Source organism: Harpia harpyja, chromosome 5 (assembly GCF_026419915.1).
Source record: "Harpia harpyja isolate bHarHar1 chromosome 5, bHarHar1 primary haplotype, whole genome shotgun sequence".
In the NCBI taxonomy this organism is placed as follows: Eukaryota; Metazoa; Chordata; class Aves; order Accipitriformes; family Accipitridae; genus Harpia; species Harpia harpyja.
In genome coordinates, this window is record NC_068944.1 from 15,193,255 (window position 1) to 15,218,810 (window position 25,556).

At 34.8% G+C, this 25,556-nt stretch overlaps 1 protein-coding gene across 6 annotated transcripts in view; it reads left to right on the top strand.

Moving 5' to 3' along the window:
• Positions 1-25,556, top strand: part of RTTN (rotatin) — a 94,224-nt gene that overhangs the window by 45,284 nt on the left and 23,384 nt on the right. For 5 of the 6 annotated variants that reach the window (XM_052787771.1, XM_052787772.1, XM_052787775.1 and 2 more), the window contains 11 exons: positions 959-1,113; positions 2,335-2,554; positions 4,901-5,029; positions 8,857-8,964; positions 9,570-9,728; positions 11,107-11,178; positions 14,612-14,804; positions 16,932-17,014; positions 22,990-23,101; positions 23,834-24,032; positions 25,076-25,166. In XM_052787771.1, the coding sequence (XP_052643731.1) occupies positions 959-1,113; positions 2,335-2,554; positions 4,901-5,029; positions 8,857-8,964; positions 9,570-9,728; positions 11,107-11,178; positions 14,612-14,804; positions 16,932-17,014; positions 22,990-23,101; positions 23,834-24,032; positions 25,076-25,166 (1,521 nt within the window). The remainder of the gene's footprint in view (positions 1-958; positions 1,114-2,334; positions 2,555-4,900; positions 5,030-8,856; positions 8,965-9,569; positions 9,729-11,106; positions 11,179-14,611; positions 14,805-16,931; positions 17,015-22,989; positions 23,102-23,833; positions 24,033-25,075; positions 25,167-25,556) is intronic. The other variant, XM_052787773.1, reaches the window with a different exon arrangement.

Sequence of the window (25,556 nt, forward strand, 5' to 3'; positions counted from 1 at the left end):
ATGCATGTATAGTATTGAAAGAATGTAATTTTTTTTCAGTTTTCTAGAATCCTGTGCTTTCTATTTGAGATCTGTTCTATCCCATACTGTTCATTTAAGATGTGTAAAATTGGAAAGTATAAAAACAAATAGGAAATGAACATCATAAAGCAGTATAAAACAACTTTTATATTTGTCAAAATATAATAATTCAATCTTAGTGTATAAAAAGAATAGTTAAATGCCAAGGATAAAAGTGATGGCTGCAGTTTTAGAAGTTTGCAAAATACTGTTCTTCACAAAGCAAGGGCATACTGCCCAAGTGCAAGATCATTCATGGTCTTACAAAGGATATCATATGTTAAGTACAGTCTACATGCAGTTGCATTTTCTGATTTTTAAAATACAATCTAACCATTTCAGAAAAAAAATGCTAGTAGACTTCAGTTACTTACAGAATTCAGGTACTTCAATTTATATGGATAACTGGGAATCCTATAAAATTTTGTAAGTATGGCCTGTTCAATATATTAATATAAAATCTTTCTATCAAATGATTTTAAGTTTTTCAAGCAACTGAGGCATACAAGATACAACTTGAACTAATATTTCTACTATGTGTTTTCTGGTTTTTGTGATCTGTTTTTTTTAATTGCAAGTTATTGCTGTATATAACTTTGACTTTTCTTTCATGCTTCAAAATACACTTTGTCATGGCTTAATGTCAGGAAATTTTAAAGGCCTTAACAGTAGATTCTTTTATGGCATTTAGTAGATTCAAGATTCAAGTAATTGGTAATTATAGGAATTTTTTACTGTGCTTTTTACAGAAATAATTCTTAGTAAAATAATCATGGAATTTGTGATTAATAATGTGCGTGATTTGCAAGCTCTCAACAGAAAAATGACTTTAGTGTGGGTATTAAAATAAGATTTAAACAATGCATTATGTGACTGTATTTCTATTCTTTTCTTTTAGAAGCCAAAATCCCTTTTGGGCCTCCTGGTGCGACCAGAATCCCAAGTGCGGGATGAAATAGATGAAATACAGACTGCTGTCAGGCAGCAACTGGATAAAGAACTCATTCGTCTTTTTAACACATTGTTATTTTGTTCCATGTCAGTGACTGACAGGTACAGTGTAAATGGACCTACCAGTGTAATTCTGATGGGGGATCATAATATCTACTGCTGCTGTATCTCTGTCAGAATTTGGATAGAATTACATCATGACTCAAGCATTTTAAACTGTAAAAATGGAATATACTCGAAGTGAAGATCAACATTAGATAGGCCTTTTTCACAGTAAAATTAGGAAATTAACTGGGGAACTTGGAAGAGCATGTACTAGTGGTCACTTTTTTAGCAAATGATAATTAAACTGCATAAAGAAGATGGGCTATTTTTTTTTTTTTCAATGCTGGAAATTTGCACAAGCAAATGATAACTCGGTTGATTTTGTAGCATTTGTTTATAGCAGAGTAAAACATTGAAATATTTGAGAAATCAACAAATATTTATTTTCATTGAACTCCTTTTTGGCCTAATACAGTATATCAGTGCACATTAGTGGTTATTTAGGACAGTTACTTCCAGCATGAAGTTCCAACTTTTTTCTGTCAGTCAAGCAAACACAGAAATGAATTTCTATTTTTTTTTTTCCTTTGAGTTTGTAATATAACATCTTCTCACACTAAATCTCTGTCCAAGTGTATTCTAAGAGAGACTAAAATTGCAGCTTAAGATAGTATTTGTTTTAATTAAGTGCCACAACATAACTGTTTGTAAAGATACTTTCAAAATGTTACCTTTTTCATTCTTCCCACACAGTTATTAATTTTCTAAAAATTTTGGCAGCAGGAAAAGGGAGGATTATAGAAATCCCTGCTAGTTATATCTCACACTTCTGTATTTTCTATCTACCTGAATTCTAGATTGATAGTATTTTGTGGGAAATATTTTTAAACTTGTCTCTTGAACCACAACAAACATAAGCGTAGCTACTAAGCTTTGCAACTCTTCTTGTTATGTTATCCATCATCTTCAAACTCTCGCTCTTTATTTAAAATGCTCCTTAATAATCAGAGTTATATCTAATTTGCCCTATTTTGGTTAAGCAGCCCTGTTATAATCAGATGCAATATTATGCTTTCAGAACCTGGGTGAAGCTAGAAATGTCAAATTTAATTCCATGTTAATCTGCACATAAGGCAATAGTAACTAATTGAGATGCTGAGACTCATAGACTTAACAGTAAGAAGAATGAGGCATTGGCCTCTTGTAAAATGATTCATTATAATAGCTTCATGTTGACAGTTGATTTTTTTTTTTTTTTTCTTTTTACAATTAAACTAGAGAGGCCTTAGAACTTGCTGGCTCTTTCAGAACTGAGCTGGCTCTGAAGCTACTACAATGCTTAAGGCTAACGGATGCACCGCATTTTTACGGACTTCCTTCACTGGAGAGAACATTACAAGGAATGGTTCATGTTACCGCACTTCCGGACTGGAGTACCTACTCTGCTGCAGCTGAATCTGTCACAATTTGTAAAAAATATTTAACAGGTCTTCTTGAGGTAAGTAGCTTATGATAAAGAACCATGTAACTAATGACACTATAATTTTTAGGATGTACTTCTAGTGAATATCATCACTAGGAATAGGTGTAGGAAAGATGCTTTTTTCTGCTAAGTAAATAGCAAAAATATGGAGACTAGATTGAGTGATGTGTATCTGTACTTATGATGATAGATTGTATTGTGTGTGCCTTCATCCCCTATTTAAGAGGTAATATAAAGTGACTATAGTTTAAGCAAGATGAAAAATAGATGTGTTTGGGTTTTTAACAACTGAAACTGAGAGGAAAAATCCAAGATCTCCCACAGCCAAAATCCATGTGTGAAAGGGAGTCTGGGGGAACAGTAACTCATTAGGTGGGTTATTAACACCGAGAAGGCAGAAAAGAGGTAATTCAAGATGCTGCAGTTGTTGGGAAGCCAAAATTTCATTCTTGTTTTCAGTGTTCTTATTCGTTTGCTAAGTCCATGAATGTGACAGGCAATTAGTTTTTGCTCCTAAAATTTCATCTTTTGAGAACTCCAGTCTTCTTAAAACTGTAGGAGAAGCATAGGTCTGGCTTTCTGATTGTTTTATGAGTATTCAGTAAGGTAGGTATATTTAGAAGTTTTCTTTGTAGTTTCAAATACTAAAATCTATTTGTTGCATTGGTAGAGGCTTGGAAAAGTCTTAAAGTAGTTTTGATTCATTTGTGATTCTGAATGATGTGAATAGCAACCAGATAAGTGTCAGGAAAGTTTGTATACAGATGATAATCTATTTGTGATGAAAAAAAGATAGTCTTTTAGGGGGAAGTCTTAACCTGCCAAGATTTCTTGAGTAGAAATAAATATTTTAGAGCTATTTGATTAGATGAGTTCTGCAGTTTGAAATCTAGACTAAAAATGGTACCAAGGTGATAGATCGTGCCATGTGAAAGAAAGATTATTAGTGGACAAAACCTTAATAAATGTTATGGAATGAAATCAACTGGTAAGACATAAGCTCTATGTGCAGAAGAATTATGCAGTTTTACTTGCCTAAATATGAAAGTAAATGTAGGTTTCTTTTTGAGGGGAGGGAAGAAAGTGGGTTTGAAAGGAATTCTTGTGTAGTGGGGCACTGAAAGAAAGAACAGCAGCAAAAATGGAGAGGTTTAAATTGCCATGCTTTGGGGAGAAAAATACATCTAGAAGTGTAAGTCTTAAGATTATAATTTAAAAAAAAATATTCTTGAGCATGTTCTGTTGAAAGCAGCATGCTTTTTATTTTAACTTGTATGGTTAGATATTTGGTTAGAGACTGTTTATTTTATGTTATGATCCAGTGACCTTTTATTTCTGTTCATTAGAATTTGATATAGTGTCCTGGTTTCAGCTGGGATAGAGTTAACTGTGTTCCTAGTAGCTGGTACAGTGCTATGTTTTGAGTTCAGTATGCGAAGAATGTTGATAACACTGATGTTTTCAGTTGTTGCTCAGTAGTGTTTAGACTAAAGTCAAGGATTTTTCAGCTTCTCATGCCCAGCCAGCGAGAAAGCTGGAGGGGCACAAGAAGTTGGCACAGGACACAGCCAGGGCACCTGACCCAAACTGGCCAACAGGGTATTCCATACCATGTGACGTCCCATGGGGAAGTGGGGGACGGGGAATCACCGCTGGGGGACTGGCTGGGTGTCGGTCGGCGGGTGGTGAGCAATTGCACTGCACATCATTTGTACGTTCCAATCCTTTCATTATTACTGTTGTCATTTTATTAGTGTTATCATTATCATTATTAGTTTCTTCTTTTCTGTTCTATTAAACCGTTCTTATCTCAACCCACGGGTTTTGCTTCTTTTCCCGATTTTCTCCCCCATCCCACTGGGTGGGGGGGGAGTGAGTGAGCGGCTGCGTGGTGTTTAGTTGCTGGCTGGGGTTAAACCACGACATATAGAAAGCTGATATATTCATTCCAATTCAAATCACAATAAAACATGTAAATTACCCTTTTTCTTGAACACAGAATTTTGAAAAATTATAATTTTAATTCCAAACGTAGCATAAAAAACTGGGTACAATAAATGGACTGTTTGCATCAAAAACAAACTTTCAGGTTTCTATTCAATATTGTGCTTATTATTAAGCTCCACTGCATTCTTCATTTGAAGAAGCAAATAAAAACCATTGAACTTCAGAGGTTTAACTATATAGGAAACCATTGCATGACTGAATGACTTATAAGTAAGTAAATTCTTAAATTTCAGCTAAAAATCTGCCATCTTTTCATGAGTTTAAATTATTATTTAGTAGTGCGTAGGACAGTTTGTACTCTACCTGTGTACTACTTACAGTAAAGCTACCATGAACTTGTACCCCCACTCTTAGGTCATCTCATCGTTTTATGTTGAATGGGGAGGAAACGCTATGTCTTTCATGGGAAAAGGTGTTACGAAAAGCACAGTTCTTTGCTTGCTTCACTTATCTCATGAAATGATGGCTCAAGCCAAGGATACAGTAAGTGCATTACAGTTGTCCTTATCTTGTCATTTGTGAGGGCTATGCATGGATATATTTTAACAGCTAAAATTAAATGATGGATTTTCAAATGTGGAAGATGTCTTTTATTGCAACACATAGTAAAAATGAAAAAAAAATCAGGTAATCTCATTTGGTATGTAATGTTAGATAAATGAATAGAATAGAGTATAGTATACAAGAAAGTTGAAGATTCAGTTCTAAACTTACTGAAATAATTCTGCAACTAATACTGTGGATTTAGAAAGATCTTCTATCAGAATAAGGTATAATTTTCTGTCTATAAAAAATGAGAAATCCAGGTTTTATGTAGGATGAATAATTTTAAGGATATATAACAGCATTATTTCTTCAGCCTTGTGTAGATAAGAGGCTTTCTAATCTGTTTACACATACATATGTGTATTCTTTCACGTGCGTGTTTTTATATGTAGACATGAAAGAATATATACGTACATGAAAGAATTATTGTCTCACTTATAAATGGAGCTATCATTACTTACTAGCAAAATTTATGTCTGTGCTTTGTGTCCATGTGTGTATTTTTAGAGCTAAATTTTTGAGAGTTTATAAAAAATGGCCTTCATCCTGGAGCAGTTAAAGCAAATTCAACAGTTTAGTGTAATCATTTTGGAGAATTAATATCCACTGTTGTTAATATCTGTGACAGCCACAAGTCAATACCTTTCAGTATGATCAAGGGCATATGTAACTAGAAATAGCAGTAAACCTGCTTCTCTAAATTCCAGATTTCTTCAGTTCTGTACTCCTCCTTCAAGATATTAAGTGCTGACAAAGTTTATTAAAATTGCAGAGGGACGAAATATTAAGTACGCTGCAGGAAGACTGCAGCATCCAAAGAATTAGATCATAAATGAATGGATGAAGGAGTGGACTTTTTTTAATATCAGTCTTGTAGAACAATACGTATAGTAGCATAGTGATTGGTGGCATTTTTTTGTGGCTATAAATCATAATCTGTGTATACAACAGTGTTACTGTCTAGATTGTACTAATAACATAATCTCAAAGAAATTTTAAATCTTGGCTGTTGTTTACTATCATGTTATTTAGCATCAAATCCTACAGAAAGAGAAATACAAAATTAGCCTTATTCCTCTGTGCAAGCAGTGTTATACAAGAGGTGCACTGGATAACTATGATTTAGAAAAATAAATAAATTAATGCTAACTTTAAAATACACAGTCTAATCATAGAATCATAGAATCATTTCGGTTGGAAAAGACCTTCAAGATCATCGAGTCCAACCATCAACCATGCCCACTAAACCATGTCCTGAAGTACCCTGTCCACTCACTTTTTTAATATCTCCAGGGATGGTGACTCAACCACTTCCCTGGGCAGCCCATTCCAATGTTTGACAACCCTCTCAGTAAAAAAAATTTTTCCTAATATCTAACATTAAACCTCCCTTGCCTCAACTTGAGGCCATTTCCTCTTGTCCTATCTCCAGCCACCTGACAGAAGAGACCAACACCCACCTCACTACAACCCCCTTTCAGGTAGTTGTAGAGAGCGATAAGGTCTCCCCTCAGCCTCCTCTTTTCTAGACTGAACAACCCCAGATCCCTCAGCCGCTCCTCATAAGACTTGTGCTCCAGGCCCCTCACCAACTTGGTTGCCCTTCTCTGGACACGTTCCAGCAGCTCAATGTCTTTCCTGTAGTGAGGGGCCCAAAACTGAACACAGGACTCGAGGTGCGGCCTCACCAGTGCCGAGTACAGGGGAACAACCACCTCCCTGTTCCTGCTGGCCACACTGTTCCTGATACAGGCCAGGATGCGGTTGGCCTTCTTGGCCACCTGGGCACACTGCTGGCTCATATTCAGCCGGCTGTCAACCAGCACCCCCAGGTCTTTCTCTGCTGGGCAGCTTTCCAGCCACTCTTCCCCAAGCCTGTAGCGCTGCATGGGGTTGCCGTGACCGAAGTGCAGGACCCGGCACTTGGCCTTGTTGAACTTCATACAGTTGGCCTCAGCCCATCGATCCAGCCTGTCCAGATCTCTCTGTAGAGCCTCCCTACCCTCAAGCAGATCGACCCTGCCTCCCAACTTGGTGTCGTCTGCAAACTTGCTGAGGGTGCACTCAATCCCCTCATCCAAATCATCAATAAAGATATTAAACAGAACAGGGCCCAACACCGAGCCCTGGGGAACACCACTCGTGACCCGCCGCCAACTGGATTTCACCCCATTCACCACGACCCTCTGGGCTCGGCCATCCAGCCAGTTTTTCACCCAGTGAATAGTGCACTTATCCAGGCCACGAGATGCCAGCTTCTCAAGGAGTATGCCATGAGAGACAGTGTCAAAGGCCTTGCTGAAGTCAAGGTAGATAACATCGACAGCCTTTCCCTCATCCACTAGGCGGGTCACCTGGTCATAGAAGGAGATCAGGTTGGTCAAGCAGGACCTGTCTTTTGTAAACCCATGCTGACTGGGCCTGATCCCCTTCTTATCCTGGAGTTGCCATGTGAGTGCTCTCAAGACAAACCGTTCCATAATCTTTCCCGGTACCGAGGTCAGGCTGACAGGCCTGTAGTTCCCAGGATCCTCCCTCTGACCCTTCTTATAAATGGGAGTCACATTGGCAAGCCTCCAGTCCTCTGGGACCTCCCCCGTTAACCAGGATCGCTGATAGATGATAGAGAGTGGCTTGGCAAGCACCTCCGCCAGTTCCCTCAGTACTCTTGGATGGATCCCATCAGGTCCCATAGATTTGTGAGTGTCCAGATGGCGTAGTAGGTCCCTAACTATTTTCTCCTGGATTAAGGGGGGTATGTTATGCTCTTCATCCTTACCTTCCAGCTCATGAGGTGGAGTACCCTGAGGATGACTGGACTCACTATTAAAGACTGAGGCAAAGAAGGCATTAAGTACATCGGCCTTTTCCTCTTCACTGGTTGCTAGGTTCCCTTCTGTATCCATTAAAGGAAAGATATTCTCCTTGGGATTCTTTTTACTGTTAACATATTTGTAAAAACATTTTTTGTTGTCCCTTACGATAGTGGCCAGATTTAGTTCTAGCTGAGAATGACTTGAAATAAAAACTAGTTAAAGCAAGTTATTTTTTTGCTCAGTAGCAGTATTATGAACCGGTATGGTTCTTCGTTATTAGAACCACCTTGTTAAGTCAGATATAAGATCCTTTAGCTCATACTGATGGACGGAAGTTATGAACTTAATGCATTGTTTGTGCACTGCCATGGTTAAACAGAGCACTTCGCAGGTGTGGGGTTATTTTGACCTGAACTAAAGAAATTAATTTGCAAAGCCAAGTATGATTTCATGGAATCTGCAGCTAAGTACTATGTGGTAGTGTGCCTGCGTTTATTTAATCACGTGGCAGGTGCATGAAGAAAAAAGAATTAATTACGATCAAAGAAGTAATTGCATGTTCTTATTTCATAGTTTTCTGCACATGTATAATATAAGAGAGAAAGACAGGTAATGTTAATAATAAGCAAAAATTAAAAATGTAAGGAGTAAATTTTGAATAGAAATAATTGTCCCAGTATTTTAAGTAAAATATTTAATCTCTCTTTAACACTGCTGTCCCAATTCTATGAAGAAGACAACACAAATTTAATTTTACTCAGTAGGTGAAGTCAGGAGGTTAAATACCTGTTTATAGAGACAGAATCAAAATTTTTTCCTGGAATATCAGTGTTGTGTGTGTTTAAAGTGTTCTAGTATGTCACTGGTAGCTTAGGCTGTTGGTAGACTGGCATGGCATTGAAAGAGTTGTAAAATAATTTATTAATTTATTTTCTGTTTCCTAATCAGGACTGGATATCTCTTTGGTCTTTGCCGTACGATAACAGTGAAGAACAAGCTGCTTCTCAGCTAGGTCTGGCATGGCTGATTCCTTTATGGGTGGATAGAGACCCTGAGGTTAGTTAATGCAATGTTAAGTTGATATCCTATTTTTACCCTTAAGTATTTGCAAAATTTTTATTTCATTTTGTTTTGCATTATTTAAAATGCTACTGACTATATCCTAAATAACAGTAACAATAAAGTTAAGGAGAATGTTTCTATATAAATATAATCTGAGAAATTCTTCCCTACATCTTCTGTCTTCTATGCTTTCATTAGTCACTGATGATCATGATTCATAAGCACTTTTCATTGACATTGCTGTTACTTAGCTGCCAAGCAGAAATGTTGACATGAATTACAAATTTAGAGCAAATGTATTTGATGCAAATCTGTTAAATTTTGTTTGCTAAATAGAACTATTTTATGTGGTAAAATGTGGAGGATATTGAAGGCTATCTTAATATTTTTAAGTATTCAAAAATCTATTTTATTAATTCTGTCATTTTTAAGTACACATAGTTGTGATTGTAAGGCCAGAGAAATATAGGAAAAGAGGTTGTTACTTTTTAAATTATTCCCTGAAGCTCCAGATTCAGTTGATACAACTTAATAATTTAAAAAATGTGTTGCTAATTACTGTAAGCAATATCACTTTGTGTTGTGCTTGTATATACTAGGTCAGATTTACAGCACTTGGAATAGGATCAGCTCTTTCATCTCTTGAAATAGGATGTATTGCTTTAGCAGAAAGTTGCCAGAACATTTCAGGAGGGCTGTGGGGAACAGTGATAAACATTCTTCTGGACCAGTCTGAATGTAGCATGGTACGCAGGGAGGTATGTTTCTTGTGCCCTTCTGCTGTCTTAGATTGTCAAGTTTTTTTTCATTAAGGAGAAAAGATTTTTTTATTATTATTTATTTTTTATTTTATGTATCTATTCTGTGATGCTGCACAACACCTACTGCTTTGTGAGTTAAATACTACCTAATTAAAATAAATGTTTAGTTTCTTATTTAGAATTACTCAAGAAGCAACAAATACAGATGACTAGTGTAAAAGCAGAAATCTAAATAATACAAGTGAATGCACAAAAACTCCTAAGGCTTACTCAGGCAGACAAATAGGTTGCTAAAGTGTAACAAATTAGCCCAGATTTTAATGGCTGTTTTGTTCCACTTATGAACACTTTGGTGCGTACTCATCACCTGATCTGTAGTAAATACCTCTTCATTGCAGACATGAAGTAATCTAATTTGCCTAGGCACTGAGTTTTATTTGTGAGAACTGAAAGTTTGTACTTGGGTAGAACAGCACATAGAACCTGTATAATACTATATTTAAACTGTGTACACCTTTTTTTTTTTTTTTTTTTTTGCAACTTTCTATCAACTCTAGTTGTAAGGTTTTTCTTGATTTCCAATGACTAAGAAAGAGCAACTGTGACAAATAGTGGGTTAGTTTCTTCCCAGCTCTGTTGCTCAACTAATTACATATTCCAAAGTAATATTTTGAATTTATTTGTGCAAAATGCTTTTGAGAATGTATGCTTCATTGTTTTAGTTAACTTCTAAATCATTTCAGTAGTCTCATAAGGGTCAAGTTATTGACAAAAGATTGATAAAATAAGAAAAAAGCAGTTTCAGTCCACCCACATATACTTGTGATATGTGTGTAATATAAATTAGAAAAACACACATGCCATATATTTAAAAAGGAAAATATTTGGAACATATGTGTCTGTCCCAATGTGTTCCCTACATTATCCCAATTATTTTATAATAATTAAAAAACAATACATGAGGACAATAGAGTGAAGGGTCATAAACAGTTAACCAGGTTTTCCTGCTCAGGGATTTTTTTTCCAGTACTTCTCGCTATGTAATGCTTATTCAACAAGATTGGCTGTATTGGAACAGTGATGAAAGTATTTTATAAAAAAAATATAAGTTTGTTTCCTAGTGACTTCTATTCCATCTCTTCCTTGTCTTTTTTTCCTTACCAGCCTTCTCTTCTAATGACATGTATCATAGGTGAAGTTTGAGGGTGTTTACCCTTCTAATTATTCTTTTTTTCCAACATGAACATGAAAATTCTTTGTGTTTTAATATACGGCTAAAGCAATGAAATAATATGTAGACTGTGGTATTCAATCTGATGTGTTTTTTTGAACTGTAATGTCTAGATGGCAATATTGATGCTTTCATTTCTTTCAGGCCGCTTTTATTCTACAAAATCTCCTTGTGATTCCAGTTGCTACAGAAGACGTGAAAGATTGTCTTTGGCAAGTGAGTGACTATTGCATTTGATGAGAAAGGTCCTAGTGTCACAGAGAGACATTATTTGATACAAAAACTTATGTCAGTATACCTATAAAATATAAACTTAAAAAAACCTACATGTCGAAGGTAACATTTTGGATCGAGAAATATACAAATAGGCAAACTTCTTTCAGACTTCCAGCAAGCTCAAGAAAAGAACCAAAGTTAGTTTGTATGTATGTTACATTCCATGAATATAGTATCTTTTGGCTCCTAGGAAGATTGCTTACTTACATAGTATCATTAATGTTTTAGGGTAGAAGTTGGTCATTTATTTTACCCACATTTGGAATGCAACATGATTTGAGGGCTATGAGGAAGAAGTAATGCTGAGAATATGGTGTTTATAAAATGTTTTGAAAGAAATATGTAAGTGATGAGAAACAACCCTTTCCAAAGAAAGATGAAACTGCTTGTTGCTTAAGTCAATTTAAATGCTTCTTGAAAACATAACCCCTTGCTCAAAGCAGGGTGAACTAGAGCAGGTTGCTTGGGGCTGTGTCCAGTTGGATTTTGAGTATCTTGAAGGATGGAGACTCCACAATCTCTCTGGGCAACCTGTTCTAATGTTTGACTACCCTCACAGGGGAAAAAAGTTTGTTCTTAAGTTTAAATAGAATTTCTGGTATTTCAATTTTTGCTCATTGCCTTTTGTCCTGTCACTGGATACCAATGAGAAGAGTCTGTCTCCCTTTACTTTCTCTCATCAGATATTTATACAAACCGGAGACTTTTCCAGTTCTGACCTTGAGTCAGTCATCTCATGTTACCTTCAGCAAGTCTGGTTCATTTTACATAAAGATCTTTGGATCTTACTTCCCCATTTTTCAAATTTTTGTGGCCTTGATACCTGTTCTTTCTGTCTGTCTTGCTCCTTCCAGTATGTGAGATTGTACTTATATGAGAAGTGTGTATGTTCTTTTTTGAAGAAATTTGCAGATGCAACCATATCCTGTTTTATCTGTTCCTTTCTGCAAAAGATCAAGTTAGTGCTGAAAGACATTCCTCCTATTTTACTAGGATAAGTTATCTATGATTCAGCTGCACCCAAAATCAATTATGCTATCACTTGCAGACCTGCATTTTACAGTATGTCTTATCTTTTGTTTACATCTGATCACAAAGGAAAATGTTCAAGTAATCTTATGAATCTGGCCCTTGTTTCAGTCTTACTGCTTGTAGTTTATCAATATGAATAGTAATTCTTTAAATCCATAATAGCAGGGGATTTACAAGGGGCAGCCATTGTGACTTGTTGATATAAACTCTGTTAACAGTTGCTTAGTCTTTTTTTAACATTTCAACAACTATGGTGAGGTGACAAAAATTGAATCCAGTTGTAGAATTCCGGATGAATTCCAGTGCAATTAATAGAAGCTTTGAGTCAATGTGATTCTTATTAAGAAGTGCAATTTAATGGAAATTGCTCATCACTTAATAAGTGTTCATGCTGAAAGATATTATCAAACAACACTTTATGGTAACTGGTAAATTAAACCTGTTGAAAATACAAACAACAATTAAAATTGTAAGACATCCAGGATCAAATTCTATATTTCAGAGTTACTTTTTTTCCCTTGCACTGAATAAGATGGTTTGTCTGTCGACCTTAATGCAAGCAAGTTCAAAGGAGAGCTATTAAGCGGATCTCGAGGAATAGCAGCAATAATGTACCATAGCCAAAGTAGAACATTATCATTTTATCCCTTAGGCAAATAGGGCTGGAAAAGACAAGGCTGTTAATAGAGCTTGTAGGCCAGTATCTTCACGAGAATGTCTGTAGTGTTGCTGTTACCTAATTGATCTGCTTTATAGTTCATTTTGATATGTCACTTTAAAAAGTGGCATAGGAAGTTTTTTTTGTTGTGAGTAAAGTTAACCAGTGCAAAGTATTCTAAGACTGCAACATACTGTGTTGTATGAAGATTGCTGAAGTTGGAGCACTGTATGAATGTAACTGATGAGTAACTCTTTTAGGGCCCTGTTGTACAGTAAAATGTGTTGCATAGCTTTTTAAACTGGCGAAGGCAGTTCTGGATAGTAAAATTTTGACTAAATTTAACAAAACTTCCAAAGTATGCATTTGTCGTAGTTGATACAGTCTAAGTATATTGCTGACAGTGTACAAGTAAAGTTTTATAATTCATCGCAAACAGTTTACATGAAATACTACATTCTTTTTCAAAGTGTTTGTCCTATCTGTTTCTCCATTAATTGGCATAAAAGGCAAATAGTGAAAATAGTCTGTTTGTATGTTACAGAAACCAAAAAGAATGAGCAGTAGCCATCCAAAACTCTGCTTATAACTTACTCTGTAACACAAAATAATTTTTCTGCTTCTATTTTATCTGTTTTTTGTTTTGTTTTCTTGGAAAGTAAGCTTGTGTTCAGTGTAAATGGAAGGGTTGGGGGAGATCTAGAGCCTCCTGGGGACAAATAGTGTTTTTCAAATTACTTATTTGCAGTTGATCTACGTCTGCTCTCTCCTGACTGCCAAAGAAAGTTTCTAGTTAGCACTGATGAATTTTCTTTCCATAATTTTAACTAGTTTCTTTTTGAAGTACTGAAAGATGCCTCCTAAAACTGTCTTGCAGAATGTAATTGGTTTGAATTTTTCTCAGTCTAGGTTCCTTTGCCCATTTTTATGGTCACTCTAAAACAGGTTATGTTGTAGCTTAATAAAACTTGTTTTCTTCTGTTACCATAGAAAACACTGGAGAAATACTGTAAAAAAGGCAGTCAAATCAAACTGTTTATTTGAAATAAGACTATGAAGTCTTTCTTTTCAGGTGCAAATCCTTTGCTCTCAAAAGTTTTCCTGAAGTCAGTATTTTAAAAGAAATGACTGAAAACCATTGTTCAAAGATAATTTCTTTCTTTTTATGTCTTGTTTTCCAAATAACCCTTTTATCATAGTAGACTGACATGAATAGATGTAGTGTAATGGCAGTATACTTTAGAACAGGGTGACGTTTCAGGACATTTACTCTTAGTATGTGTGCTCTTTTTCCAAAGAAAACTTTTTTTATTAGTTGATATCTGTTAGTAGATTTAAATGAGAAATTAAAATTGTAAAGTCTCCTGATACTTATACCATCTTAAAACCACCCAGTTACAGCTTTCTGTGGCTTTCTACTTAGCTGTTAACAAATTTCTCAGGAGCTAAATAGCTACTTCAATTTTGATAAATCATTACAGTTTTTGTAAAATATTATGATTTAGCTCAGCCTTAATAAAATCTACATTTTATTTTTGGAATCTATTAGTTATAGGCTGTAAACCAGCTATGTATATACACACACACACACAGTTATTAGGCTTAATTCAGGTTTTTTTTACCAGTTTATTTTATGTGAAAATTCTTTTAAAGCAATAATGTTTGTGGATTTCATGTCTTCAGGGTCCCTGTGTACATGATGAAGAATCTGGCCTCTCTCAGACAGGAAAACCTGCACTTAAGGCCCTTTTTTATCACTGCCAATTCTATGAACATGTGAATCAGATGGTGAAACACTGTTACCTAGGATGTTACATGTTTGATTTGAATTCTTCCAAGGAAGGCAACCTCATCATAGAAAAAGGTGGTATAACTGGTAAGTGATGTTAATGTAATCTACTTAAATAACTTCTAGTTTTGAGTAACTTACCTCAAATAATTCTTACTAAAAATGGAACGGAAAATGATTATATAAGCCATGAACTTAAATATGTTGTTAAGTCAAAATATTGCTCTGAGGATTTAAAAAGTAGATCAGTCACTAGTTTAACATATCTGAGAAAAAGCTCTGAGCTGTTATTTACATCTTTTAAAAGTTACAGATGGAAAAGATGTAATCGGTTCTGCATTACATTTTCTTGATGTGTTCAACTTCAGAGATACATGAGTAGGAACGGACTCTAATATGCTCATGTTAGCTGCATTCTAAGACATTCAGATATAATTTAATTCATAGGCTGATCAAATTTAATACTCAGATTGCATTGATTTATTTTTTTAACCTGTATACCCTTGGAGTATTTCAGATCTAACTTTTATATTGACTAATAATTTTCTGAGCAATATTTCTAAGTCTTACTATGATGCATTGTGGGAACCCACATTCTTGTCTAAATGAGTATTATGATCTTAAGGTTAGAAAGCTAGCAAATTCTTCAGAGAGCTCAATCAGTAAAAACTGTTCAAGGGAGGGAAAATTAGTAAGTTCATCCTTTTTGGTTTCTTTCTTTTTTTGTATGCTTAAGTTTCTCTATTTCCATCTTCTAAGGCTACAGACTTAAACAGTTCTTGTAGGTCTGCTTCTGTTAAACTTATGTTACAGAAGCATGAACAGAAGAGGAATGTTATTTCCCTTACCGAGTTATGACTTTGACAGACCCAAGGAAAAGAAATATTCTTGGTTAACTCACTGAGTTATCAGAGAAGTACCTCAGCAGTATACAAAATTCCAGCCATAAAAATCCTCAATTTCATCTGTGGCTGCTTTATTTATCTATGAGTGTAATTTTTTTCAATTCCACACATTTCATTTCTCCCATGGTCCTCTTATTTGTGCCTCCTGGTAGTTCTGTTATCTGATGCAATATCATATCTAAGAGCAACTCAAACTCCAGGACTGTAGAATTTTTCGGTGAGCAGTTGAGATATGTTTTATCAGGTCATTGAAAAGCAAAGCCAAAAAATGTTTTACCAGGAGCTTTGAAATAAGGGGGAAGAATAATCTATGATATTTCAGGAACAACAAACAAAATTTTTGTTTATTTAAAAAAGGGAGGACAGGACGACACTTGCTCTGTCTCTAAAACTGTAGTGCTTGAAAGGCTTGTAAGTTCTTCATTCATGTGTTCAGAATTGTGTTGTTTATCTATAATGACCTGTTTCTGCTTTTTAGTAGGTCCCTTGTAATCTCTTAATAGAAGATCTTGCTTTGGTTTATCTTCCTGAAACTATTTTTGTCATTTTTTTCCCCAATGTATTTTCTTCACATTTTTCAGGAATATAAAAAAACTCATCTGCAAAGTTATGTTAAAACTAAAATTAGTTATCTCAGTTTAGTAATTAGCGAAGATACGTATAGGACTTCTACTTTTGTGGGTTTTGCACTCAGAATCTGTGTAATCTAGTGCTTTATTCTTTGCTGTTTTCTAAATGTATGAAAGCCTCAAAACCTATTATTGACAGGCTTGTGCTATAAAATTTTTGACACTCTTTATTCTGAAACAGATTTACAAAGTAATTCTGCCTTCATTATTTTTATGAATATGGCTTCTCTTGAAACTGCTTCTCTTAAAATGTGAATTTGAAGTTTTTTGAAGATGAGCACATCTGTTCATTATGTTTGTGCTGTGAGACCCCTGTATCTTCAATACTTTTGTACTATTACTTTTTAAATAAAACTAAATCTGAACTGTTTCACATGACTAAAGGCTATGCAACTGCAGTTTGAGCTATGTGTAGCTTTTTCCAGACTATTTTATGTTGCACTGAAAATTGTATTTTATTTAATTTCTGTTTATTCAAGGGATTTGCTGGATAAGAATTCGTAGGTACAGTGTGTGAAAACTTATATTCTGAGATCTTCAGATGGATAACTGTGGTTGGCTACTTTTTCTGTTTCATTCAAACAATCCTTTGAAAGGCTTGTTATGCTCTCTGGTCCTACAGTAATGAAAAAGAAAACTTTTTTTGTTCAATTGTGATTTTGATTCCTGTTTTCCTACAGATTTTGATGATTCTCTTAATCTTTGGAAGGGTCCATCCAGTCAAAGCCAATCTTCACATTCTCAGTCAACATCTGAAACTATGGTAACTTGCAGAGTAATCTGTTTATTTTAAATGTAAAGTTGTTCCTTAGATGCTTTGAAGAAATGTAACACTCTTACAAATGCTAAAAAAAACCCCCAACAAAACACAAAACAAAACTGAAATTAAACTGAAAATTAAAAAGATGAAACTAAATTGAAATTTACTCTGAAGTAGCTTTAATATGCTAAAGAAAACTTTTACAGTTATTTACCCGAGCAAAAATAAGTAAAATAGCTTACCTTGACTAGCTAAATGCATAAGGCAGTACTGTATTCTGTAGCTTCTCACAGCAAGACGTATTCTCCAGAGATTACTTTGTAATTGGCTTTATTGACAAAAAGCAGTCATCTCCATCTATAGTTGTCACTTCTGCTGCTTTTATCTAAACTGTCCTTTCAGAGTGAACCTATATTTACACTACACAGCTACAGAAATGGATCAGTCAAAACCACATAAGTACATTGGGTTAAATATTCTGTGTCATAATAAACTCTGGATTCTGAAAATGCTTCTATAAAATGTAGAAGTGGCACAAGTGTTTGCAAGACCCAAAATAGACAAGAAAAATATAAGAAGGCAGGTGGCTGCTTGAAAAATTTGTTTCTGGCTAGGATGATTACTGCAATGAAAAGCTGTAAACATATGCTGTCTTTCAAGATGGCAAATGCAAAGGAAGAGAAATTGAAACACATTCTTCCAGTTCCAGATTAGATTTGCAATATCAGATCAGGCTGTGGAGGAAGCTTTTATAACATTCACTAGTTACCTGATAAAAATCATATATTTTCAAAGACTGCAGCATAACTCCAAGAACAGTCTGACACATTGCACTGAAATCCATTTCTATAATTTTATATTTTCTTCAAAAATTTTTGATTTATGAATAACCATCTAATGTATGGAAGCCATAATATAGCTCAGAAGTTTCCTTTCTGTTAAACAGATGTGGTGATATGACAAAGACTGGTAAAGCACAACAAGATACTGTCTTATTTTATTGACTAAAATTGTTATGCCCAGTTTTGCTGTGGATCATGATTAAAAATAACATAGAATAGCCAGTATTGAAATTTTTTCTCAAAATATTTCACAATTGTAATTTTTCCTTACTGTTTTGACTCTGTTATAAATGTATTGCTGTCTAGTACTGTTACTGTTATCTGGCACATTTCTAATAATAATTGAGGAAGAAGTATACTCTAGTTTTAAGCTAAAATTTTAAAAAAGTAGCATCATAGTTTAACATAAAAGTACAGCTCTACAATTCCATTTAACAAATGGACAACTAATCAAAGTGGAAAGCACAATGTAACACTAAGATACAGTCATTTGTATCAGTCTCCCAGATGTTGTAGAATTCCTGTTTACTAACATTATGCCCTTACAGTTAACGTAAGAGAGTTTTATTTGTTTGGTTTTTGTTTTGTTTTGTTTTACTCCTTCCCCTGATACATATGAAGATTTCACACAAAAATTTTGATTGTCATTTATAGAAGTTAATTTAATTTCCATTTGTCCTTCATGGACCTTTTTAGCAGCTGTAAACTCTTGTTTTTATTACCTAAGTTTCTTACCTTTAAAAAAATACTGGTGCTGACATGACAGATGGTAAGTTTCCAAGCTGGAAGGCAAGATGCAGAGGTCTGATGTTCCAATGCCAATATTAATTAGGAGAAGAAAGATAGAGGTAGGGAACTGAGGCTAAATACAAACTGTATTTCAGCGGGCAGTTAATGACTGTCAATTGTCTATCTAGTAAAGTTTGGAAATACTTCTAAAAACTCAAACTTGTCCTGAAGTCAGGCATTTGCAATTTATTCATATGTAACTTCAAATTTTATGTTCCTACAGTTTGGCCCAAAGACTTCCATTTTGATGGATGAGAAAAAGAAATACTTTTATGAAGTCATTACCAAAAGTTTGTAGAAGTTTGTCTCCAAATTTTATGTCTTGATGGTACCAAGATGATGTAGTTATTCCAAGCCCACTAGATGGCATGCTTTCCCCATCGCAGATGAAAGGGAGTCTGCAGGTCTTATGGAAGGGGAAGATGTTTTTCTTTGTGTATGGTACAGGTTTGATGACAACAGCCACAAATAATTGAGAGTTACCAGCTATCAAACCAAATAGAGTTGTTCCTATCAGAAGCTCTTCTCTGATATTTTAATAATTTTTTTTTTAAAAAAGTTCTAAATATGTCCATATCCATTCATTTCATGAATGTCAGTCTAGAAAACTGAAACTGTTTTTTTTTTCTTCAGTAAGCCACATCCTGAAGATCTTTGCAGAAGCAAAAGTGATGTCTTTTTACTGAATTATGTGAATTTCTTTTCTGTGAAGAGAAAAGGTCTGCTGAATTTTTTTGGTTTTAATTTTATATTTGAAAACAGTTCTGACAAAAAGACACTATTAGTTTTCTCTGTTTTCAGATTTCATGTAGCCAATACTTTGATTGAGCTATCTCTATCAAAGGCTGATTTCACACAGGGTTCATATAACCTTAAGTAAAAATAGTATCTAAATTACTTTTTGGCTTCATCTTTTTTTTTTTCCCCATCCCCAAATTTTTCCCCAAATTTGCAGAAAGTAAAATTGAGAAAATTAAAAAGCAAGTATGTTAATAACAGAAATCTTTCTGTTTTAGTTTAGTCTATAAAATAGTCTGTCAGAGGTCTTGCAGAAGCCATAAGTACGATTTTGCCTGTTTTATAGAGTAAAGAATAGCAACGTGGGGATGAAATCAATGATTCAAGGTCATGTAGAAGAGAGCAGCAGAGCTGGATTGTCTGTACTCTGTTAACTCATATGCAGTATACTCGGTGTCTTTAAGATCTCAGTGGATTACAGATTTTTGTCAAATTTATCTTTATTTTTCTGTAAATTGGAATGTGGATACTGCAAAAACTCCAATTCTGAGAAGATTAAAAATCTATGTCTTTTATAGAATTCATGGTTTAAACATTAACTCAAGTTATCATTACAGAGAACAAATCCTTATTCTTATTTTGACCAACATGTTGTTTTGTGTTTAATACGTATGATTGAGAACACCAATCAGCATGGAGATACTTGCTTTGCACTGCATAAACGCCCTAGGGCTGTTCTGTGCCCAGGACTGCTTAGCAAAATGAGCAGTTATTTACAAACTTGAGCTAAAAATGCTGCAGGTTAAAGATCTACAGATGTTTCCCAGATAGCTTTAAGTCATGGGCATTCTTTCGTATGAAATCTTCTTGCTATTTTATAAAAATGCGTGCTTTATTTTCTGGAACCATGGTTACCAGAGTGCTATACAGTGAAGTGATTTAAACCTTTGAAAAGAGAACTGAATGGAATTAATCACTGCGAGCCTATTAAAGCAATGCCAGAGGCATTTTTATACTAGAGGTTAAGAAAAGACCTTTTATTCATTTCTAGTAGATAAATGGCAAAACCCTCACTCAGACAATTTTTGTATGCTTTTGTAGTAGTTCTAATCTGCGATCATCATCTCCCCCCCAACCCTTTCTTTTCCCCAATTAAACCCCCTTCCAAAGTCTGTTGTTTCACTGTTAAGCAACAGAATACTTCATTGCTCCCAGAAAGAATATGGTGGCAGTAGTAAACATCCTTTACTAGATACAATGTCTCAGATCCCCAGTTCATCCTTATCAAAGGTGATTTATAAAAGCGGTAATATCTTTTCTTTCCTGGAAGGCAGAGCATTGTGGAAACAACTTCATTGTGTTACTGTATGTTTTCTGTTAAGATAGCAGAAAATTTCTGGTTTTAACCCGTGTCCCACTGTGAAGCAATTACCAATAAATGTTCCATCAGTGCAGGAAGCTGATACTTGTCTAACCAGATAAAGCTTTTATTGATTTTTTTTTTTTAACATATCTAAGACCTTATTTTTATTTCTTTGCCCAAAGTGTTTAGACAGTTTTAGAAGATGGAGAAAGAATTGCTGTGCAATGTAGAAGATATTATTTGCTAGGATGTGAAAGCTCGTATAAATTCATAATAAATATCTTTAAGATGACTCTCAGCATAGTAATAATTCCTTTTAAGGCTTTACTTGTTGCGGAAGAACCATATGGACTGTTAGAAGTTGGGTTTGTACTTTTTAAGACAGAGTTATGGTTTTTTGTTATTTACTAGAATACTTGGAATTGAAGTATAGTGCTGAATAAATGCAGAATTTACCATGTGTCAAGATGGATTGTGTTACTCTTAATAGTGGATTTTAATAATTATTTAAATCAGCAAGCATAAAACTTTAAATAATTTATTTCAGTTAGCAAATAAGGTTTTTATTTGTATAATCTAAATAGGATTTGAATTTCAGTTGGTCAGTACAATTTGGTTCGGCATTTTGCTAACAAGAAAATTATTTAGCCAAGCATGTCCTAGTGTTTGTGTGACCCAAGCTATATGTGAATCCTGGGTTTCAGACACGCACCCCAAATCTTACTGTAGCTTGTTCTCTGTGTTACAATAACCTTCTATTTTTTCTGAGAAACAACTGAGCATGCTTGAGGAGAAAGATTCAAGACTTTAGGATGGACAGTAGTGGGAGACCAGAAGAAAATAGGGGAGAGAAGGGAGTTACAGCATGGAGGTGGCAAGTTTTCGCTCTTGCAGGGACTCTGGTCTCAAGAAAAGATGTGCTGGCAGAAGCCTAACACTATTTGGAAGTGATGGTGGGTGGGAGGTGTGGTTAAACCTTCTAGGGGTTGAGAAGAGACTAAGAGAGTTTCTGTAGCTGCAAATGCTGCTAAGTAAATCAAAGCCAAACCTGGAAAGCAGTGACCTGACTGCAAGGATACAATAGCTAGGAAGGGAGTAATCTGTGATTTCCTGCCCTCCGCCCTTTGTGTCAATTAAGTCACTTTTGACGTTTCCTTAGGTAAAAAAATATTCCAACTGATATTCTAATAAAGCTTTAAAAAAGAAAACCTTTGAAATATTTCAGTCTTCCTTAGAAAGCTGACTGTGAGGAGAATTCTAGTAACATCATTCTTCAAGCAGTAACTGTCTTGGGATTTCATTGGATTCCCCAACGTTCTGTATTCTTTACACTGTATAGTGACGCTCTTGAAGATTCATCTGATGTAAATTGTCCAGCTAGAAAACAAAAAACAGAAGTGAAAAAGTGACCTGACATGGGAGATGCTTGTCGCATACTCTGAAACAGGTCACACAGGTCTTGTCATGTCACAAAAGCATATTATTAAGCTGGAGACTCCAGGTCTTCTGATCTCAAGCTTGTGGTTTTAACACAGTAGCAAGAGCATCAAGAACTTTTGAAAGAATGCAAAATTAATAATATGATAGATAATGTAGAATTGGTAGAAGGAGCATGGTAGTATGACAGTAAAATTATCTACTGTCATGTAAATATCTGGTATCTTCACCAAGAAATGAATACATGTAAGGATCACAGGACTAAGGTTAAGAGAAGTACCCAGAGCTGGAAAGACTTTGGAACTTCAACTTTAGCTGATGACTAATGCGCTTATGATATTTTAATCTGACCGTGTCCTGGTACAAATGGACAAGTGTTGATGCTCTCAGCAGAGCAAATAGTCCATGAAAAATTTGAGTTTAAATGCTTCAGTAATGCCTTTCTATCTTAGTCCAAATGTAGATTGAGTCAATTGTAAGGATGAAAAAGAAGGACGAAAGGAGGAATTTCCAGTAACATGGGCGTTGATCAGGTTTTAACTGAAATGTTTTAGGCTGTTCATATTGCACATCTTTCAATAGTTTCAATTATTGGATGTTTATAAATTACATATATATACATACAGTGAGCAAAATTTAATCAAATTGGTTTTGGACAGTAATTTTTACATCGTTTTTGGTTTTGTGGGTTTGTTGTTTGTGGTGGGTTGGTGTTTCTCTCCCCACCTCCCACCCCTTCAGCAAAATATAAATAGAAGTCTGCTCTATAAAAGCTGGAATCAACTAGTTTCTTTTTTATGTCTTTCTAGATTCGGTCTGCATCACCGTCACTGGGGAGTGCTACTGAGCTTCGGGCAATAGTCCCAACAAATTCAACCAGTTTTATTCCTGAAACTGTAGTTGATCGGCTTATGGCACAAGGTAAGTCAAACTGAGTTTGTGTACATGATGAATACAATGTATTAGCCTGCCCATATTATAGTATTTGTACATGCATATAAAGCTTGCATATTGCTGGAACAGTTACCATTGATGCTTCTAGTGGTTGTTTTGGAAGACAAATGTGAAACACTTCCTTGAAAATGAAATAGGGTGAAATACATTTGACAGAAATAAGTGAAAATGGTTCATACTGCTTGAAATGTGGCTCAAGACTTAGGTTCTATTCCTGTCATCCAGTCACCCTTTCAAAACATTCAGTTTTGGTAAAGCTGTCATATACATACATGCACATGCACACACAGGCGCACGCACACAGATGTATATATAGTTATCTTTATATGTAGAAAGGTAAAAATGTATATAATGTAAAAAAATACATAACATGATGTGTGTAGAGAGAGTACAAATAAAAAAAAAATCTGTTAAAGAAAGAAGTGAAAACTCTTATCTTTCCAAATTTACCATTTATCTTTAATGATTATTAGTGCCTTGTAGAAGGAACATTTATTGCAGAAGTATTTTAAGTAATACTTTTCCTGTATCTGATTTCTTGGTGGTTGGGTTTTTTTTTTCTTCTCTAATTCCAGAATATACTGTTTTAAATGTAGAGGGAACTTTGATATTTTATGAAAGAGAAAAAGCAATTTTTTTAATGTAACTGTTCTAATTAATCTTTTGTGTTTTTTCTTTTTCTTATTAAACACATTCTAGGTCAAAGTGATACAACCACAACAGAATCTCCAAGTCAACATGATTCTCCCATGTCTGCTACTCTGTCTAAACAGCGTGCTGTAGTCACACCTGCCCTTTTGTCAGCCGTTTGCAGCCTTCTGCACAATCTGCTGGTTGTCACACCAAAAGATACTAGAATCGCTCTTCAACAAGCACATTTGCTAACAGCTCTCAGCAGGTATGAGATCAATAACTGCTGAACTACAAACAAGGTGTAGCAATAGAGGTGAAAAGTTTGAAATGAGATCTACCAGTGTTTCTTACCAAAACTGTTAAGTATATTGATCACTTCTGAAGTGTTCAAAAATGCCTTTTTTTAAAAATACAATCAACAAAAGAAAAGAATTTGGGTTATTTCTTTTTTTCACAGAAAAGGTAGTCATTTTGGTCATTCCATTTGTGGTGTCTGCCTTCTACACGACTCCTGTGTTCCTCTGGTAGTGTTTTAGGTGTTTGTCTAGGTGGCCGTTTAGTCATCCTTTTTGGAGGGGTAATTTTTTAATTTTTTTTTTTCTTTAGTAGGACAGTATGTGATATAGTCAGGTATTCAGAATTGCAGATCATTTCAGTTCATTTTATGATTTTCTTCTTTGAATTGTATGCAATATTTTGAGGATGAGCCAACGGCTGTCACACTAAAAGAGAGTAAATAATGCTTGCCAGATTTGGGAAAGTATTGGATGATAGACCCTAGTGTTTTGTTTCTTTTTTTAAAGAAGGAACCACTTCAAAATAGTCTTTGGATTGTATTCCATGTTTCCACTTGCATTGTAACAACTTCTTTCATCTGTAGAAAGTGTTTGGAAGTCCAGAAGTGAACCATGAAAATTAGTTCAGCTTTTTTAAGGTTTTCAAGAGCTTTTGTAGTTGCTCTTCTTACTGCGGTTAATGAACCCCCCCGCCTTGTTTGAATACAGTTTATATTATTACAGAGCTATTTATTCTTCTACAGGAAAGAAAATAAACCATCAAATATAAACAAACATTTTTTACCAGTGCAGTAACAGCCACTAGAATTTGTGTTAGTCTATTTTGAAATAACTTTACTGCTACTATAGTTGCCATTGCGCTAGACTTACTGCCAAACCCCACTATTTTAAGCAAGTTCTTAATAATTTATTTTTACTCTGTTTATTTAAAATATTCTCTTCTATGGAATGTTAAATTAGTAGAATATTTAATTATTTAAGTATATTTCTAACCAACTTTGTTTTATTTTAGTCTTGTAAGTGCTAATCTGGTTGAGAGATGTATCTTGGAACTGAAAGCTCCATTGGGTCATCCATGTCATATAGAACATGTAAAAGCTCAGGTTAGAGAAGCATTTGTTACTTTCTAATTTTTTAAATTATGAAATTAATTATGTTTGCATAATCTGTATTCGTTAACATAGTCCAGACACACTGCTACAGGCTACATTCATGTGAATCTCCATGCTTTTGACAATATTTAAGAGAAAATACACTGTGTTATATTCAACACAGAACAATTAATTTCTGTGTTAGAACTATACCTAGAACCATCAAACTGAAAACCAGTTGTGTTTTGAAAATACAAATTGAGTTTAGCCATTACAGAAATCATGTAATAGAATTTCTTTGTACAGTATTGAAGTATGAGCCAGAAACATTTACTGACACACTTCATATATATTTCCCGCAACAAACCTGGCTACTTTGCTTTGTCTCCAATCCTGCAGACA